At 35.2% G+C, this 17,178-nt stretch overlaps 3 protein-coding genes and 2 pseudogenes across 4 annotated transcripts; 2 read left to right on the top strand and 3 right to left on the bottom strand.

Moving 5' to 3' along the window:
• Positions 1-3,330: 3,330 nt before the first annotated feature.
• On the top strand, positions 3,331-4,687 carry LOC104737047 (nascent polypeptide-associated complex subunit alpha-like protein 4). The gene is made up of 4 exons (XM_010457142.2): positions 3,331-3,550; positions 3,682-3,769; positions 3,948-4,072; positions 4,152-4,687. The coding sequence occupies exons 1-4, from the start codon at positions 3,476-3,478 to the stop codon at positions 4,500-4,502; spliced, it is 639 nt and encodes a 212-aa protein (XP_010455444.2). The 5' UTR covers positions 3,331-3,475; the 3' UTR covers positions 4,503-4,687.
• Positions 4,688-6,374: 1,687 nt separating this feature from the next.
• Positions 6,375-6,929, top strand: LOC147929806 (uncharacterized). Its single transcript, XM_087480725.1, has one exon. It carries the CDS (start codon positions 6,375-6,377, stop codon positions 6,927-6,929), a length of 555 nt encoding a protein of 184 aa, XP_087336851.1.
• Positions 6,930-7,909: 980 nt separating this feature from the next.
• LOC104738359 (putative protease Do-like 11, mitochondrial) lies at positions 7,910-10,648 on the bottom strand (annotated as a pseudogene). Its single transcript, XR_015578840.1, has 9 exons — positions 10,243-10,648; positions 9,903-10,157; positions 9,518-9,710; positions 9,234-9,397; positions 9,046-9,153; positions 8,861-8,976; positions 8,591-8,773; positions 8,318-8,368; positions 7,910-8,243 (listed from the first exon to the last, which is right to left on the bottom strand). The product of XR_015578840.1 is annotated as a putative protease Do-like 11, mitochondrial (transcript).
• A 772-nt stretch (positions 10,649-11,420) lies between these two features.
• LOC104738358 (putative protease Do-like 12, mitochondrial) lies at positions 11,421-14,253 on the bottom strand (annotated as a pseudogene).
• A 420-nt stretch (positions 14,254-14,673) lies between these two features.
• On the bottom strand, positions 14,674-16,080 carry LOC104737046 (heavy metal-associated isoprenylated plant protein 44-like). The gene is made up of 3 exons (XM_010457141.2): positions 15,890-16,080; positions 15,137-15,212; positions 14,674-15,059 (listed from the first exon to the last, which is right to left on the bottom strand). The coding sequence occupies exons 1-3, from the start codon at positions 16,040-16,042 to the stop codon at positions 14,737-14,739; spliced, it is 552 nt and encodes a 183-aa protein (XP_010455443.1). The 5' UTR covers positions 16,043-16,080; the 3' UTR covers positions 14,674-14,736.
• Between the last annotated feature and the right edge of the window lie 1,098 nt (positions 16,081-17,178).

Here is a 17,178-nt window from a genome sequence, read left to right as displayed (position 1 = left end):
GGTCTGTTAAAGTCCGCAAGAGTCTTGACAAGTTCTCCATTGTTGTCTCGTCTACCCTGAAGAATATGCTGGTCATTACCATCCAAATCTGCACCATTTGCACCATTTCTGGCATTGCGTCGATCGATGCCAAGGTTGCGTCGATCGATGCGTTCTTGGTTACGTCAATCGATTCCATCATTGCGTCGGTCGATGCAACCTGCATTCTCATCCACCTCGACGAGTTCTTCCTGAATAACCCGTCCTTCAGCATCCAGTTTTTGGCCTTGTTCGTTGCGCACATGACCCTCTTGATCCCTCAAAATTCCAGCCTCATCTGGTCTCAATATAATTGGGTTGACCATCTTTGCTGACTTGGCTGCTTTCTTGTTGTCACGCTCTAATTTTCCTAACTCTTGGTTTGTAAGATTCAAGGTAGGACCTGTTTGATTTTTCCTACTATTGGGCTTAGGCATATATCTGAAACACACAAGAGAAAAAAAATAAAAGCGTGTGAGTAAAACAGAAAAATAAAAATCTAGACAAAATCAAAGACTTTAATCTAATGGTGAATCAAAAGAGTCTCTGGCAACGGCGCCAAAATTTGATATGCTCAAATTGTAATACCCTAATGGTACTAACATCCTTACAGTTGTAATATTCTAGGGGTCGAATCCACAAAGACTCTAGATCACACAATAGACTTTTTAATCTTTTAATTATGCTAAATCAGAATATTAATTTAAAAACAATGCAAAAACAGAATTAGAATGTGTTGTAAATTCATGAATTAAAAACGCTAAGTCCAGAGAAATTTTCAGGAATTTATGAAATATTAAATCAATTAATAAATTAGGATTCTCAATTAAAAATTAGATCTAGAACTCTAAACACAATTGTAAAATAAATCAGTTCTCACTGCAAATATTATCTAAATTTAAAACCAGAAAATCCAAATCTCTTTGCAAAATTCTAGGTTAAAAGTCAGCTTTAAAATCATGTTTAAAAAGAAAACCCCTGTGATTTGCCACCAAAACCTCACGGATCAGTACTGTTAAAAAGGAAAATTTGGAAATTAAACATCTTACCAAAGGTAAAACACTTTTTATGGAGATTGATCTCAAGATCACTGCCCATAACCACACGTCTAATATCTAGGGGAATGAATATAGATCCTATATGTTCGAGGTGTTTACGAAATGATGAGACAATTGATCACATCCTATTTTTATGTCCCTATGCTGAATCCATTTGGGAATTAGCAAATATTCCGCTACATGCTCTGTATTTGCCTTCTATCACTTGTGAATTATTCTTAGAAACTGTTTTTGCACTGCAAAATGATAATAAGGTTCCGTTAGAAACGAAATTACTACCTTTTTGGATCCTTTGGCATATATGGAAGACAAGGAATAATTTCGTTTTCGAAGGAAATTCAGAAGACCCAATCCATATTGTATGGCGAGCTCGAGGGGATGTTCGAGAATGGTGTCGATGTGTTCTACACCCTCGTGACCCTCCTTTGATTTCAAAACCAACACATTGGACCAGGCCTCCTCAACCTATGCTTAAGTGCAATTTCGATGCAAGTTTTGATCCCTTAACTTACGAGACACGAGGTGGGTGGATTTTACGTGATTACAGAGGAATCTCCAATGGTTGGGGTGCTGCAAACATGAGATTTGCATCATCACCTTTGGAAGCTGAAGGGAAAGCTTTGCTACATGCGATGCAGCAAACGTGGATACGGGGAATAAGACAAGTTACTTTCGAAGGGGATTGCGAGATACTTATTAAGATGCTGCATAAATCAATATACCTTGCTTCAATTGATGGTGTTTATCAAGATATTTTACACTGGTCTCAGTTCTTTGAGAATATCCAATTTTCTTACATTCCAAGAAATTGTAATAAAACAGCTCATGTATTAGCAAAATTTGGATGTAGTACGGATCCTTTTTATTCTGCTTGTTTCCATCCTCCTGTTTGGTTAACAGAAACTCTTTGTAACGATTACATTTTATCATCTATATAATTTCCTTTTTGACGAAAAAAAAAATCATGTTTAAATTGTTCACAAAATTACTAAATCAAATCTCTTTGCAAGAAGTAATTTCTCATCAAAAGGTTTAATTAGGAAAATCAATTATACTCTCATATCAATTTATTTTCCTAAGTATTAATTCTAGGTGATCAATCAAGAATTAATATGAAGAACAACCTAAGATGAAGATCACAGAAGAATAAGAATCCTAATAAATCAGCAGATCTAATAGATCATAAAAACCCTATGAAAACCTTGAACCTAACTAGAGATCTACTCAGACATGATTGTTGAAACAAAAACCATGAATACAATAGATATCATATAATAAACCAAAAGAGAACACAAAGAGTTTATAAAGCTTCTCTCAACAGGGTCTTGCCTTGTCTCTCTCAAAAAGCTCTTAAGGTCTCTATCTCAAAAGTTGGCAGAAAAATTGCTAGAAAATAACTTAGGTCTAAACAATGACCACTAAAATCCTATAAATACTCTAAAATACGTCTTGGGCGTAATTGCAAATAAAGGAAACTTGGGCAAATTTTGTAAATCTTCTAAAGCTTGTGGAGAAAACTTCTGATTCGGCTTTTAGGGACTACCTCGATCGATGCTTTGGGTTGCATCGGTCGATGCTTACTTTTGAACTCGACTCCCACCTTCGTTGATCAGCCTTAATGCTTTGATTATGCTCCAAATCATCTTTTTTAGCTCCTTTGTGTTCCATCCGTGCCAATGAGTACCTAAACCTATAAAAATTCAAAAATAACCTAGAAAACAAATCAAAATACTCAAAAAAACACACTTATACGATGATTAAAAACTACAAAAAACCATGATATATCATTCACCTTCACTCTAATTATTGACATTTGGACATCACATGTCTAAATTATAGTTGACGTTTGATAGGTCATGTGATAGAAAACTGATGTGAAATTTAGTGACTGATTTAGAATAAAGATGTTTTCATATGATGATATTATCATTGTCAAATTTTAGTTTCAACCAACCAACGCCTAATAATTCATTTGAAAATCAAAAACAAAAAGAAAAAAAAAACACTTTGTTTCTCTTGAAATCATTATCATATGACATATGGTTGGGTAGCCGTGTAGGGTACATGTCTCAGACACAAAAGAGATCATAGTACATGTGTCATGTGTCAAGGAGAGAAGATGCGTACGGTACATACATCTTTAAATCATACTTTTTGAGCCAATGTATCTGAATTATATGGGCTAATGTATCTTAGTCCAATGGGCTAATTGATAAAACATAAACAGGCTATATTCAGGCCCAATAAATTATAGGGTAAGCCCGAAGCACTTTATTTATATACATCGCCACTGAAACTGAGAAAAAGGGTTAGTTTCGCTGCGCTGTTTTAAGGGTTTTCGTTTTTTTTTTTTTTTTTTTTGTTTCTCCTCCGAAGAAGAAGATAAGAAGAAGAAGAAGATGCCAGGTCCAGTGATTGAGGAAGTGAACGAGGAGGAGCTTATGGATTCCATCAAAGAGCAGATGAAGCTCCAGGTTTCATTTTCTTTTCTCTCTCTCTCTCTCTCTCTCTCTCTCTCTCTTTTATGTATTTTTGAGCGAGTCGAAGGTTTGTTTCGATTTGAATGATTTGTTTTTTTTCGGGATTGTGTTGTTGTGGAGAGCAGAAGGAGAACGATGTTGTTGTTGAGGATGTGAAAGATGGAGATGAAGACGACGATGATGTTGATGACGACGACGATGAGATTGCAGATGGTATGTTGTTTTCTCTCGATTTGATTGTTTTTGTTTAATAGACTTAAAGAGATGTTTCCGGAATCATTTTGTGGATTTGTTGTGATTGAATCAGTTTTGTGTTTTGGGAATCATTTTGTGGATTTGGTTAACAATTTTAGGGTTTTGAAGTTGTTGTTGTTGTTGTGTGTATGTGAAGGAGCTGGTGAGAATGAGAGTTCTAAGCAAAGTAGAAGCGAGAAGAAGAGCCGAAAGGCTATGCTGAAACTGGGGATGAAACCAGTCACTGATGTTAGCAGAGTGACTATCAAGAGATCAAAGAATGTAGGAGAACCAGTCACTAATCTTGTAATCGATATTTCAATTATTGTATTGATTCTGTATGTTTTTTGTTATTGGTTAGGTGTTGTTTGTGATCTCGAAGCCGGATGTTTTCAAGAGTCCTAATTCTGAGACTTATGTGATATTTGGTGAGGCTAAGATTGATGACATGAGCTCTCAGTTACAAGCACAAGCTGCTCAGAGGTTCAAGATGCCAGACGTTGCTTCCATGATCCCTAACACTGATGCTTCTGAATCAGCTTCTGTTCCACAAGAGGAGGATGACGATGAAGATGTTGATGAGACTGGTGTTGAAGCTAAGGACATTGATCTCGTCATGACTCAAGCTGGTGTCTCCAAGGCTAAGGCTGTTAAGGCTCTTAAAGCTAATGACGGAGATATTGTTTCCGCCATTATGGAACTCACTACATAAGGTTTGGGTTGCTTGAGACTTTGTGATGGTTCTTTCTTGTTGCTTCGTTTCTGATTCGGTTAGCAATTTTCTCGAACATTATCTGTGTTTCTCCACTTTTTTGAAGGCTATTTTTGCCCTCCCCTGAGCTATAAACAATGTTGCTTCACATCTTTAATTTAAGACATTTATGTCTGATTTAATCAGATTCTAGTCTTTCACCTTCTCTGAAATAGAGAAGCTCATCTTTAGTTTTCAACAAAAAGGAACAAAAACAGGGGCCAAAGGATCAAGATGTGCTGTTTATAGCCTTTTGGAACTCATTGCTAATATCTAACATACTCAGGGTTGTAAAGAGATACTTAACCCAAACTTTCATTTGCATCACAGAAGTCTTCATCTTTGCAAAGAGATACATAACCCAAACTTTCATCTGCATCACAGATGTTTTCTTCAAGTTCTCTCTGCTATTCTTGTTTAGCTTCTTCTTAGTATTGGACTATTGGATGGTATAAATTGAGATACCAAAGGATTCAATCCATATAGAACAACCCTCGAACTCCATAAAGACTTTCACCTGTTAAGACTGTACCAAATTTTGTTTTTTCTTGCCTCTTCAATAAAAGCTGGGACTTGAGCTTGTTCTAATGAATTCCGGAGAAAGTCCAGCAAGTTTTAGGATTCCACACAGCAGCTTGAACTCGTAAAATCTTGGTATCTCCTCTGCCATTCTTTCTGCATGTTAAAAGTATTTTAAGTACAACATATATATATATATATATATATATATGTTCTACGTGTTTGATCTCCATCTAAGTTAATTAAACTACAATCTGGCTTAATTTTGTCCCAATTGTTATAAACATGCAATTCACATAGAAATCAAGAAATAGATCAAACTGATTGGTTTAATTTCAAACCATAAAAAATGATCCTCCTTTTTTTCTTTTCAAAAACTTCATTTATCGATGAGAGAATTATATTTGGTCCATACATCATTTGCCGTGTTCTTTTTCAAATCGCTCATCCAGCGATTGCGACAGATGAAAACGACAACGGCAAACAGAATTATAAATGAAAACGACAACGGCAACGGAAAAACGATGACGAGATGTGTCCATTCCAGTAAGAAAAAGTGTCGTTGGAGAGAGAAAGGGATCGCCGTTTTTTTCGGCGACCGTCAAGACAGCTCATTTCAACCGTACGGCGACTCTTCCCCACAATAACAGCGACTCTTCTTCACAACACTAGGATTCTCCTTGTCTATTTTCTATGTCGCTGTCGCTCCTCCAGCGACTTGAAAAAAAACAGGGCCATAGTCAACAAGTCGTGGGATACCCTGTCGAAAAATGAAAACTCTAAACATTGTTTGGATGCTATTGATTCGATGTGTGCGGCTTTCCTTTGGTCGGGCCAGATATGAATCCTAAAAAGGCAAAAGTCTCGTGGGAGGTGGTCTGTAAACCCAAAATAGAGGGGGGGGGGGGGGGGGGTCTAGGTCTGGGATCCCTTAATGAAGCAAATGTGGTTAGTTGTTTGAAGTTGATTGGGCAGGTTTTGTCGCATGGTAGCTCTTTGTGTGTTCAGTGGGTTCATTCGAACCTGTTGAAACAGGAGTCTTTCTGGTCGGTGCAGGATACTACAAGTGTAGGTTCTTGGGTTTGAAAAAAGCTGCTACGATACAGGGGTGTTGCTGCTGATTTTTGCAGGGTAGAGGTGGGTAATGGGGAGACTGTTTCTTTCTGGTTTGATCGATGGTCGGATATGGGTTGTCTCATGGAGTTGGTTGGTGAGCGTGGGGTTATTGATATGGGGATTGGTAAACAGTGTTCTTTAGCGGAAGCATGAACCCTTAGGAGAAGGCGTCGACATTGTGGACAACAGCTTAATGACATGGAGCAAGCTCTGTCTGCAAAGAGGGATGCAAGAGTGGAGACTGCGGATAGAACACTCTGGAGAGGGAGGAATGATGTTTTTCGACCAAGATTCTCAACAAAGGATACTTGGAACCATATACGAACTGCAGGTAGTTTGGTTTCTTGGCATAAGGGAGTTTGGTTTACTCATTGTATTCCCAAATATTCCTTTTGTGTGTGGTTGGCGGTTCAAGATCGACTTTCAACTGGAGCTCGAATGGTGTTATGGAATAATGGGGCTGTGGGGACTTGTGGATTCTGCAATTCTGCTCTGGAAACTCGGGACCATCTGTTTTTCTCATGTGCTTTCGTCTCGGCTATTTGGTCTGCAATGGCTAAAGGTTCGTTCAAGGCTAGCTACACAACGGTCTGGGTTTCGTTAATAGCTCACATCTCGCAACCTCAACTGCCCCGGGTTGAGGGTTTTCTTCTTCGATATGTTTTTCAAGTGATGGTGTATGCGGTCTGCCGAGAGCGCAATGAGAGAAGACATGGAGATGCGCCGAAGTCTGTTGAGCATTTGATCGGATAGGTGGAGAGACAAATACGTGACCAGCTTTTAGCTATAGGTCGTTTGAGAGATCGTCGCTATGATGAGGGTTTCCAACTTTGGCTACAATCTCGTGTTTGATTCTATGTTAAGTTTGTTTTCGGTTGTATAGCTAAGTTTTAAAGTTCAAAATCAACGATGCATTCGTTGTAACACTCTAATTTTTTTTTTTGAATATAATTTAACATTAAATTCAAAAAAAAAAAAAAACTTGTTGTCATGCATATTACATTATTACTGCACCACCTTTTGAGGATGGTAAGACTAGAAAGTCATAAGAGAATGTAAATGTGCACAAAAATTAGAAAACAACGAACTCTTTCTTTTACTATTTTTTTTCAATTTATCCTAAAAAGTCATAAGAGAATGTAATTGTACACAAAAATTAGAAAACAACTAACTCTTTCTTTTACTGTTTTTTTTTTCAATTTTTTTCTTCAACATTCAATCTAGTCTTTCGGATTGAGATATTCGGTTTGGTACGATTCGGTTTTGGATCCTAATTTTAAGATCATTCAGTTTTTAGAATTTCCGTTCCTTTCAGTTTTGGATCTTGAATGAGAAGCCATTCTAAAACCGAATTGTTTTTGGATATTTTTTGGTTTCAGCTGTAACCGAAAAGTTTTGGGTATTTGAATATTTTTGGTTTTTTGGTTAAGTTATTCGTATATTTTCATTTTCTCCATTAATGTTTAATTATTCAGTCTAAAAATAACTAATATTTTTAGGTATATATAATTGTAGTGCAGACATCCATTTGGTTTTGGTTCGGTTTCAGTTTGGTACAAATTTGGTTTCAAGTTGTTTTGATTCTTAAGTGTAGTATAACTTCGATTTTTACGTCTAAGTTCAGTTCGATTCCGGTTCCTCTCGGTTCTGTTCAGTTTCGGTTCAGTACACACGGATTTGGTTTTTATTTCCAACAAGACTATTTGAACATATATATGGTCTTCCTTCTTTTATTCTCCATATATAGTCATATATTAGTAACTGTTTTTGAAATCAATCCTTGTGTACTAGATCTAACATAGGAAGAATACTCCAAAGAAGAAGGTTGATCATATTGTCTTTGAACGGATCATCAAGCAACATAGGAAGACAAATGTCCTTAGATATGACCGACTTTATTTTGTGACGTTCCATGATCTTTAACGTTGCCTTTCTAGCAGATTCAGTGTTGAGGACCATAACGTTATCATCTTCTAAGACAAACCTCAAATCTTTGGTGCTACATTTCTCTACTAGCTCGCATAGATGCTTCAAATTCTTAATTTTCACTCTGTTCACGTTCTTCACCTGTTTCCACCACGACTATTATATTTTCCTATAAATGATAATTAATTGCATAAAACAAGTAACAAATATTTTACCTGCAAATCTTCTAAACTTTGATATTCTTTGTTGATGTCATCGTCTAATATCTACAGCAAGAAACAACTTCTCTAAGAACAATGTGTTCAAAAAAAAAGAAGACATTATTAAGTTAAACTCGAAATACTTAATATGCTTTTATTGTTTAAAAAAATAGCATCCTAGTAGCTCAACATATCTCATTCTCTCAACCACACTCAGATTCAAAATGACATAATTGAATAAAAGAAAAAAAAAAACAAATGGTATCGTGGACAAAAGAAGAAGCAAACCTGGGAAATTATGACTAGTTGATGTTCACCAGCCTTTATGTACGTATCATATAATGCACATTTGCACCCACTAAGGCCGTACTCATCAAAATATGCTTTAGTGAGGGGCACAAAAACAAAAACCCCAAATATGTAATAACTTGGAAGATTATAAAATTGTTGCACTTTAACGTTTGGTTTCACCTGTGTGTACAATAAAAAGTAGTTCGGAAAAAAATGTGAATGATAGAGCAGAGCCAAACAAATTAGAAAGTGCTAAACAAAATTTACCGGTTTAAGAGTGATATTGTACTCATGCTCTTTTCCCTTTCGTAAAACTTTAACTAAGGCCTTTTCACAAGAAACCAGGTGGGAGAAATTTATCCGATTTTTGTTTTGGAAAGGAACTGCATCAAACAAAACTCACTTCACAAGTAAACAACATAGGAGAACATTAGTACAATTATATTACGTACCTTTCTCATCATTTCCTATTGGAACACCATCAATTGCAAGAATGATGTCATATTTTCTCAAAATCTTGTGTGCCCCCGACGACGAATATACTTTGTTTATAAGAATTCCTTTCATTTTTTTTTTTTTTTTGATAACTCATGAGTGGCTTCCTAGGCCCAAAGACTAATCTCCTGGGGCTGGGGGGAACCATGTTAAATTCCTATCATTTCAGGGCTCATCTTATAATGATTACGGATGTGAACATTTTCAGGAGACTGATATGATAGATCCAATGAGCCGAAACCAGAATATTGTCTGCTTTCTTGAACACCAGTTATAAAATGCTTAATTATTGGAGTTGGGATCACAAAACTGCATGTAGAAACCAGAGAAATTTGTTTTTAAAGAGTTTCACTCACTTCTTGATACAAATGTATGCAAATCAATTTATCAAAGATTTACAGTTTTAAGAGCTTTCAACTTTTAACTTACCCTGAGTTCTTAGTAGAGTAAAATGCATATGCTACACCAACGACTTTGTTTCCCATAATTACCGGGCCCCCAGTATTTCCATGGTCGATACTTGCATCAATTTGTATCGATAGCAGATCCTTGTCACTGTGATCGTATTTTTTAGTTTCAACTCTAAGTACGAGACCTTTTGTAACGCAGATATTTTCACCACCTGCACTTGAGCATATTAATTCTAGTAACCAAATCATAATAAATAAATAAAATTCGTCATTTAACATAATTTTTTTTGGTATATTGCAAAATGAATTATAAGATAATAAGAAACATGAGCCACATCTATCTCTCTACTCTATTCACATGCTTTATACTCGGACGATAATTTGAATCATTGTCAAGTAAATACCTTTTAAATAACCAACAACAGACACAACTTCTCCGAGTGGTGGTATATCTCCGAGCTTTAAGGGATTCATACCATCCCAAAACTTGTCGCTATCGATCTTCAAGATAGCCAAATCACATTCATGTGAAATCTTTTGAACTTTTGCTTTGTAATTAATTGGAGAGCCATGTCTTTTGACGTTCACGGATGTGTGATCATTCATTGCCCTCACCACATGAGCGTTCGTAAGAATTTTCTTTCCCGCGATTACAAATCCTACAACATCAATATTTCAAGCCAAACTATCCCATATACATTAACCAACCTTGATGTGAGCTTCGAGATAAGTTTAGTCACATACCAGAGCCTTTGGATGATTTTTCGTCTAGAGTCTCCCAAGGTTTGGATTTGCTGTACACGGTAGAGGTAGAGGATACCTCTACAACCGAGTCCAATATCAGTTCATCAATCGGACAACTTTCTTCTATTTTATTCCACCGTTCTATCTTCTTATCACCTTCCTGCTTTGTATGGATCTTTCTTCGGCCAGTTACTGCATATGAAAGAACCAAACCCCTCTCCGCTGCCACCGTTCTCTTCCTGTATAGAACGTTGTATCTAGAAACTCGGCTGGCCGTTGCTGTATTGGTTAGCGCATTATTGCAAATTGGATAAAAGAAAAGAGAAGAGAGTAAACTAGGAACCCTAGCTGAGTGCCGGCCCACCGTAACAACACACGACCGGAAAACCATATCAAGCTTATTGGAAACTCGAACACCTTGTTGATGCTACTGTTTAAATAGGAAGTTCTTCTTTAATTAAAGGCTTTCCATTTTTTTTCTCTTCAGAACTTTCCTTTATCGTGTCGTAGAGAAAATTGTTTACTTTTTCTACAAGGAACCTTACTTTTTTTTCTTTGAAGTTTGGACAAATCACATAGGCATTGAATTAGTAAAAAAAAACCTAGAAGAAGCCCCTTTCAATCATTCGCTGCGTTTACATATTACATATGAAGCTATTGGAAAACATGCAACGATGAGGCGTGTGTCTTAAGATATGGAAAGCTCTACTAGAGAAAGTGGACCTTATCAGATTGGTAGGAAATTAGGAACTAGCTAGTTAAACTATTCGCCCGAAGTTATTTTAAAAAAAAATTGTTTTTATACAAAAGCAAAAGATTCTTCAAATTAAGTTGAATCCCAATTCCCAAACAATCCTAGTATCTTTTTGAACGTGGGATGAAGCAGCAAATGAAGCCAACTCTCTAATAGATTGATGTTCCCTAATAAATTGATGTTTTAGGATTTATTTTTGTCTCTCAAAAATTGATTTTATAGATTAAAAAACTAAAACAATTATACTACTTTATGCTTTTTCACACATGTCATTTATCTAATGGTATATAATTTCTCTATCTATCAAAAAATAATTATAAATTAATTTATAAATAAAAGTTAAACTTTTTCTTAATATGTGTGATAATATCAAAACATCAATCTTTGATGGGATTATAAAGTTGCATGCAGATCGGAAAACTACTCAATATATGGCCCAAGCCGACTTTATATTGTGACGTTCCAAGATCTCAAATGTTGCTTTTTTAGCAGATTCATAGTTGAGGACCATAACTTTGTCATTTTCCAAGTCCATCCTCAGATCTTCGCTACAACATCCCTCGATTAGTTCACACAAGTGTTTAAAATTCTTTACTTTCACTCCGTTAACTTTCTTCACCTGTTCCCACCACAAATATATTTTATTTTTAGCGAAAACAAAGCTATGTGTTTCTCAAGACAGATTAATAAATTAATGGTGTTTGGGATTCATTCATGATGCATCAAAGTAAGTCTCATATATAAATTACCCGTAAATCTTTGAAATCACCGTATCCTTGGTTAATGTCATCTGACATTACCTAAAATATATTAAAAAAAAAAGATTTATTATTTATTCGCTATACTTGCAATCTTGCATTGCTCTCATTTAAGACAAAAGAACTAGTAGCTCAACTATATAATTATCCTCACTGTTTCCAATAAACAAATATTCAAATTGGCATTGAGTTTGAAAACAAAATCAGTATTGTGGACAAAGAAAAAGCATACCTGAGAGATTATGACATGCTGCTTATCGGTAATTTTGTACTCATCATGTAATACACATGCACACATATAGCTCAAATCATCAATGTAAGATTTAGTAAGAGGCACAAAAACAAAACCACCGAATATGTAATAACTTGGAAGGTTATAATATTGTTGCACTGTAATGTGTGGTCTCACCTAACCATCATAATAAAACATATTTCAAAAACGTGAATCAACATATATAGCCAATAATTTGGAAAGAAGTGCATGAAATTTTGATAACAAATGAGGACTTACCGGCTTTAGACTGATATTGTACTCATGCTCCTTTACCTTCCTTAGAACCTTTATTAAGATTTTTTTCATATGGTTTCTTCATAGAGACCAAATGATTGAAACTTATTCGTTTCCCATTTCGTAAAGGAACTGCATCAAACATACCCTCACTTTATAGGTAAACATCGAAAACATTTACCCGAAAAAAATAGATTTAGTTCCATTATTACCTTTCGCATCATTTCCTATTGGAACACCATCAATTGAGAGAATGATGTCATTCTTCTTCAGAATTTTGTGAGCCCCCGACGACGAATTTATTTTGTTTATAAGGGTTCCTGTTGTTTGAGGACTCATTTTAAAATGATTACGGATGTGATCATTTTCGAGAGATTGAGATGATAGAAGTAGTGAGCCAAAAACGGCGTTTTGGGAGCTTTCTTCTGCACTAGCTATGAAATGCCTAATTATTGGTGTTGCGATTACAAAACCGTGAGTCCTGAAAATAAAACGTCAGGATAAATATATGCATGTGAAAACCAAAGAGCACCGAAAAAACAGTGTAAAATATGCAAAAGTTTAAGGTTGCACTTGCACCTCTTGATCACAAATATACGCAACACTAATATCCATGATTTAAGGTTTTAACTTACCCTTTTCTTTTCTCACATTTAGTACTTTCAAATGCTACACCAAGGACTTTGTTTCCCGTAATAACAGGGCCACCACTATTTCCATGGTTGATAGTTCCATCAATTTCTATTGTCAGTAGTTTCGTGGAACTTTGAATGTATTCTGTAGTGTCAACTCCAGTTACAAAACCTTTTGCAACACATATCATGTCACCGGCTACATTTGAGCAGATAAAATATAGTAATGGAAGCATAATTAGAGAGTTTCATAAATTATCAAAAAAAAAAAAATCGATTTATATATAATTTTATAAACGTATTGAAGCATATGATTATTTCTTAGATAATGGAACTCACAGCTAGGAATATAGAAACCTGATAGCACACACCTATCTCTCTTCTATTCTCATATTACTACTACTTATACGATAATTTGTATTGATAGCAGATTGCTGTCACACTAACCGTATTTTATTTTTTCCAACTCCTGCACTTGAGCACATTAGTTCTAGCTAGTAACCAAAGTTGAATAAATTAGTATCATTTAGCATAATTTTTATGTATATTGGAAGACGAATTATAAGACCATAGGAAACTTGAGCAAACTTCGATGTCTCTTCTATTGCCATGCATATATATTCTTTAGGACAATTTGAAACATTGTCAAGAAAATACCTTCTGGGTAACCAACAACATATACAATTTCATGGAGAGGTGGTACGTCTCCGAGCTCCAAGGGATTCACACCCTCCCAAAACTTGTCGCTATCAATCTCTAAGATAGCCAAATCACATTCATGTGAAATCTTTTGAACTTTTGCTTTGTATTTGATTTGAGAGTCATGTCGTTTGACATGCACGGAAGTGTTATCATTCATTGGTTCGACCACATGAGCGTTCGTAAGAATTTTCTTTCCGGCGATTGCAAATCCTACAACATCAATTTCAAGCCAAATAAAAAAAAAAAAAAAATGATGTGAGCGTTGAGATAAGTATTTAGTCACATACCAGAGCCGCCCCATGATTTTTGTGTAAGAGTCTGCCAAGGTTTGACTTTGCTATACTCGGTAGAGTCAGTAGAGACATCTACAACCGAGTCCAGCATCAATTCATCGAAGGGAGGACTTTCTTCTATTTTCTCCCACCATTCCTCATCCTCTGACATGGTATGGATCTTTCTTCCGCGAGTTATTGCAAACGGAAGAACAATACTACATGTCTCTCCTACTACTTTCGTGCTCCTCCTCCTGTATTGATCTTCTTTCCGCTTGTTAATGTACACAGAAGACAAAGCGATCCGGCTAGAGATTGTTGCCGTCGGGAATAGAGCCCTTGCGTACCACCGGGACACCATACTAACACATGACCGCAAAAGCATATTGACTAAATCTATCTTAGAGAAATATCGAATCTGTTTTATATCTCGTTACTACTGTTTATTAGTAATTTTTCCCTTTTTTCTTTTTAAGTAAAAATATTTCCATTTTTTGCATGAAACCTTTCCTTTATCAATTAGTACAGTAATAACTAGAGAAAACTGCGTCAAATTTACAGAATTTTCAAATCCTTAGTTTTTTTCCTTGACAATCTATTATTCTTCATGTCATTTTCCTTCTCTCTCGGTGACAAGGTTGCATCAATGAGTTTTTGTTCAAGATGAATTGCAACGACGACCATCGACATTTCTCGCTGATAGTTGAGAAGGCGTTAATAAATTTATTTAATACAATATTTATAAGAAATAGATCGAGAACATCAGACTTCTCTTATTAGTTTTATTCTTTCAAAAGTACGTGTATAACCATATATACAATACAGTATGATATAACAGAGTTAGTTATGTTATTGTTACGTAGTTAAATTACATGAGACAGCATGCATTGACGTTATCGTCATTAAACATATTACTAACTCTGTCGTCTCCACGAGAACCTACGGGGATATTACCATGTTGCTCTGTACCATTATAGCCATGTCTATAATAGTTATAGCTCTCTTTAAACTCTTTGGAAGGATCTACGAAATAGTTTTGAGTAGATGTGAAGTAAAGTGGAGGCTCAGGGTATGGCCAAAACTCAGCTCTCTTCCCGGCTCGCCTCACGGCTTTGAGTACTTTGTTTCTGTCAACGTAACCCACCACTCTCACTCTTCCTAGCTCTCTCTCCACCTCCACTGAATCAACTCCTGTAATAATAATCAAATTCATTATATCTTTCACCAGATCAATTCTTGATCATATATACATATATATATGTAGTTACCTCGGAGCTTGGAGATTGCGTTCTTAACGATCCTAACGCAACCTGTACAACACATTCTTACCTTAAGCTCAACCGTCTAGTAGTCCATGTGACACATATGTCAAAATTAAAAACATTAGACCATCTTTAACAGAGCAACGATGAATCGTTTCTCACAACAACTAAAAAAAACTATTTTTATTGTACATTTTTCTATTTTTTAAATATTAATACCAATAAGAAAATGATATATGTCTATTTTCACATAAGCAACGTTTCTTACGGTATTCAACCAATCCTATTTTTTTTCTTCTCTTCTTTTAATTATTTATTTAATAAAAACACCAACGTGGGCAACTCCCACAAATGATGCCCTTAGGTTTCTTATGAGTTATGAGAAACGTCGTAATTGGATATTTTGACAATTTTTCCACATTCATATAGGACAAAAACCTACATATATACCCTATTTAACACTGTTAATTGATTTTATAACGTCCATTTGCAATTGTTAAGTCACCGATTGAAATGCACCAATAATTCAAAGATGATGTATTTTTGGACTAAATAAATGTCATAGTTTTTTTCCTTACTATAACCACATCTTAATGTTTTATTACATTATGCATTTTATGATTTTTATCATATAATAACAGTAAATATATCAATAATTGTTTTTAATAAGAAAAAAAAAACCAATGATCATGCATGCCCTATGATTGTGGCTGCGGTTAGGCAACAACGAGGTGGCTATTCAAAGAAAGAATAAATAACCTGCAAAGAGAGTGGACGTTTCTTAGACATCCTGAAGTAGCTTATATGTGTGGTGGTTCTTGGATTAGACACATGACGGCGTCTTCGGAAGGAGAAGATTCTTGTAATGATAGAGACAATGGACCAGAGACTTTTCACTATCAAGGAAGACATCTACGACAACAATCAAAGATTTTGGAAAAGAACATAGAGTTACTAGATTGAATCTGTATATACACGATCTAGGAATCTATATATATATATAGAGAGAGAGGGAGAGATAGATGAAAGCTTTGGAGATAGGAGAAGGGACACATTGCAACATGAGTAAACAAGAGACTAAAACTCACGGAAAGGAATATGTATAAATTGAGATGATGATGTTATGTAAGCAAAGTTAGCAGCTTTTTGTTATTTGTCAGATCTCTTAGACTCAGGTCGACGCTCTTTTGCACACATGTGTTTTATTTCCTTGCTATTATGTAACGTTGTTAAGTTATTTTAGTTAGAAGCAGGGTTTTGGCCTTACGACGAGGAAAAGTATATGTACACGTTCAGAAGAAAATAATTAACTAGTTTTTTTTAGGAAAAATTACTCAAATATTATACAAACCTAAAAATATTACTGATGTGTTCTACATTTTCTAAAAATTATTTATATATTTAGTGCTTCGTGTGTGATTACAATTATCACCCTCGGTTAAATTTTTACTTTTAGTTTTAAAAATAAATACATATTAGTAAACTATTCCAACGACAGCTGAGTTATAATGTTTCGTGAATGACTTATAACAAAAAAATAAACTGAAAGTAAACAGCTGAATTTTATCATTTGACGGCTAAATTATAATACTCAAGAGACAACGAAAATTCTCGTAGATTCATATGACGGCTGAGTTATAATGCTTCGTGGCTGACTTATAACAAGAAATAAACTGAAAGTAAACAGCTGAATTTTAGTACTTGATGGCTAAGTTATAACATTCAATGAAAAACGAAAAGTCTTGTAACAAGAAATAAACTGAAAGTACATGTCTGATTTATATTACTTCACGGCTGAGTTATAATATTTAAGAGAAAACAAAAGGTCTCGTAGATTCATCTAACGACTGAGTTACAATGCTTCATAACTGACTTATAACAAGAAATAAATTGGAAATAAATGGCTGAATTTTTGTGGCTGATTTATAACAGAAAATAAACAAGAAGTAAATGACTGAATTTTATTACTTGACGGCTGATTTATAACACTTAAAGGAAAACGAAAGGTCTCGTAGATTCATATGACGATTGAGTTATATGAATCTCGG

Source organism: Camelina sativa, chromosome 13 (genome assembly GCF_030686135.1).
Source record: "Camelina sativa cultivar CO46 ecotype springtype chromosome 13, ASM3068613v1".
Taxonomy (NCBI): domain Eukaryota; kingdom Viridiplantae; phylum Streptophyta; class Magnoliopsida; order Brassicales; family Brassicaceae; genus Camelina; species Camelina sativa.
The sequence above is the reverse complement of the archived record's forward strand: the minus strand, read 5'-3'. Positions and strand labels throughout refer to the sequence as shown.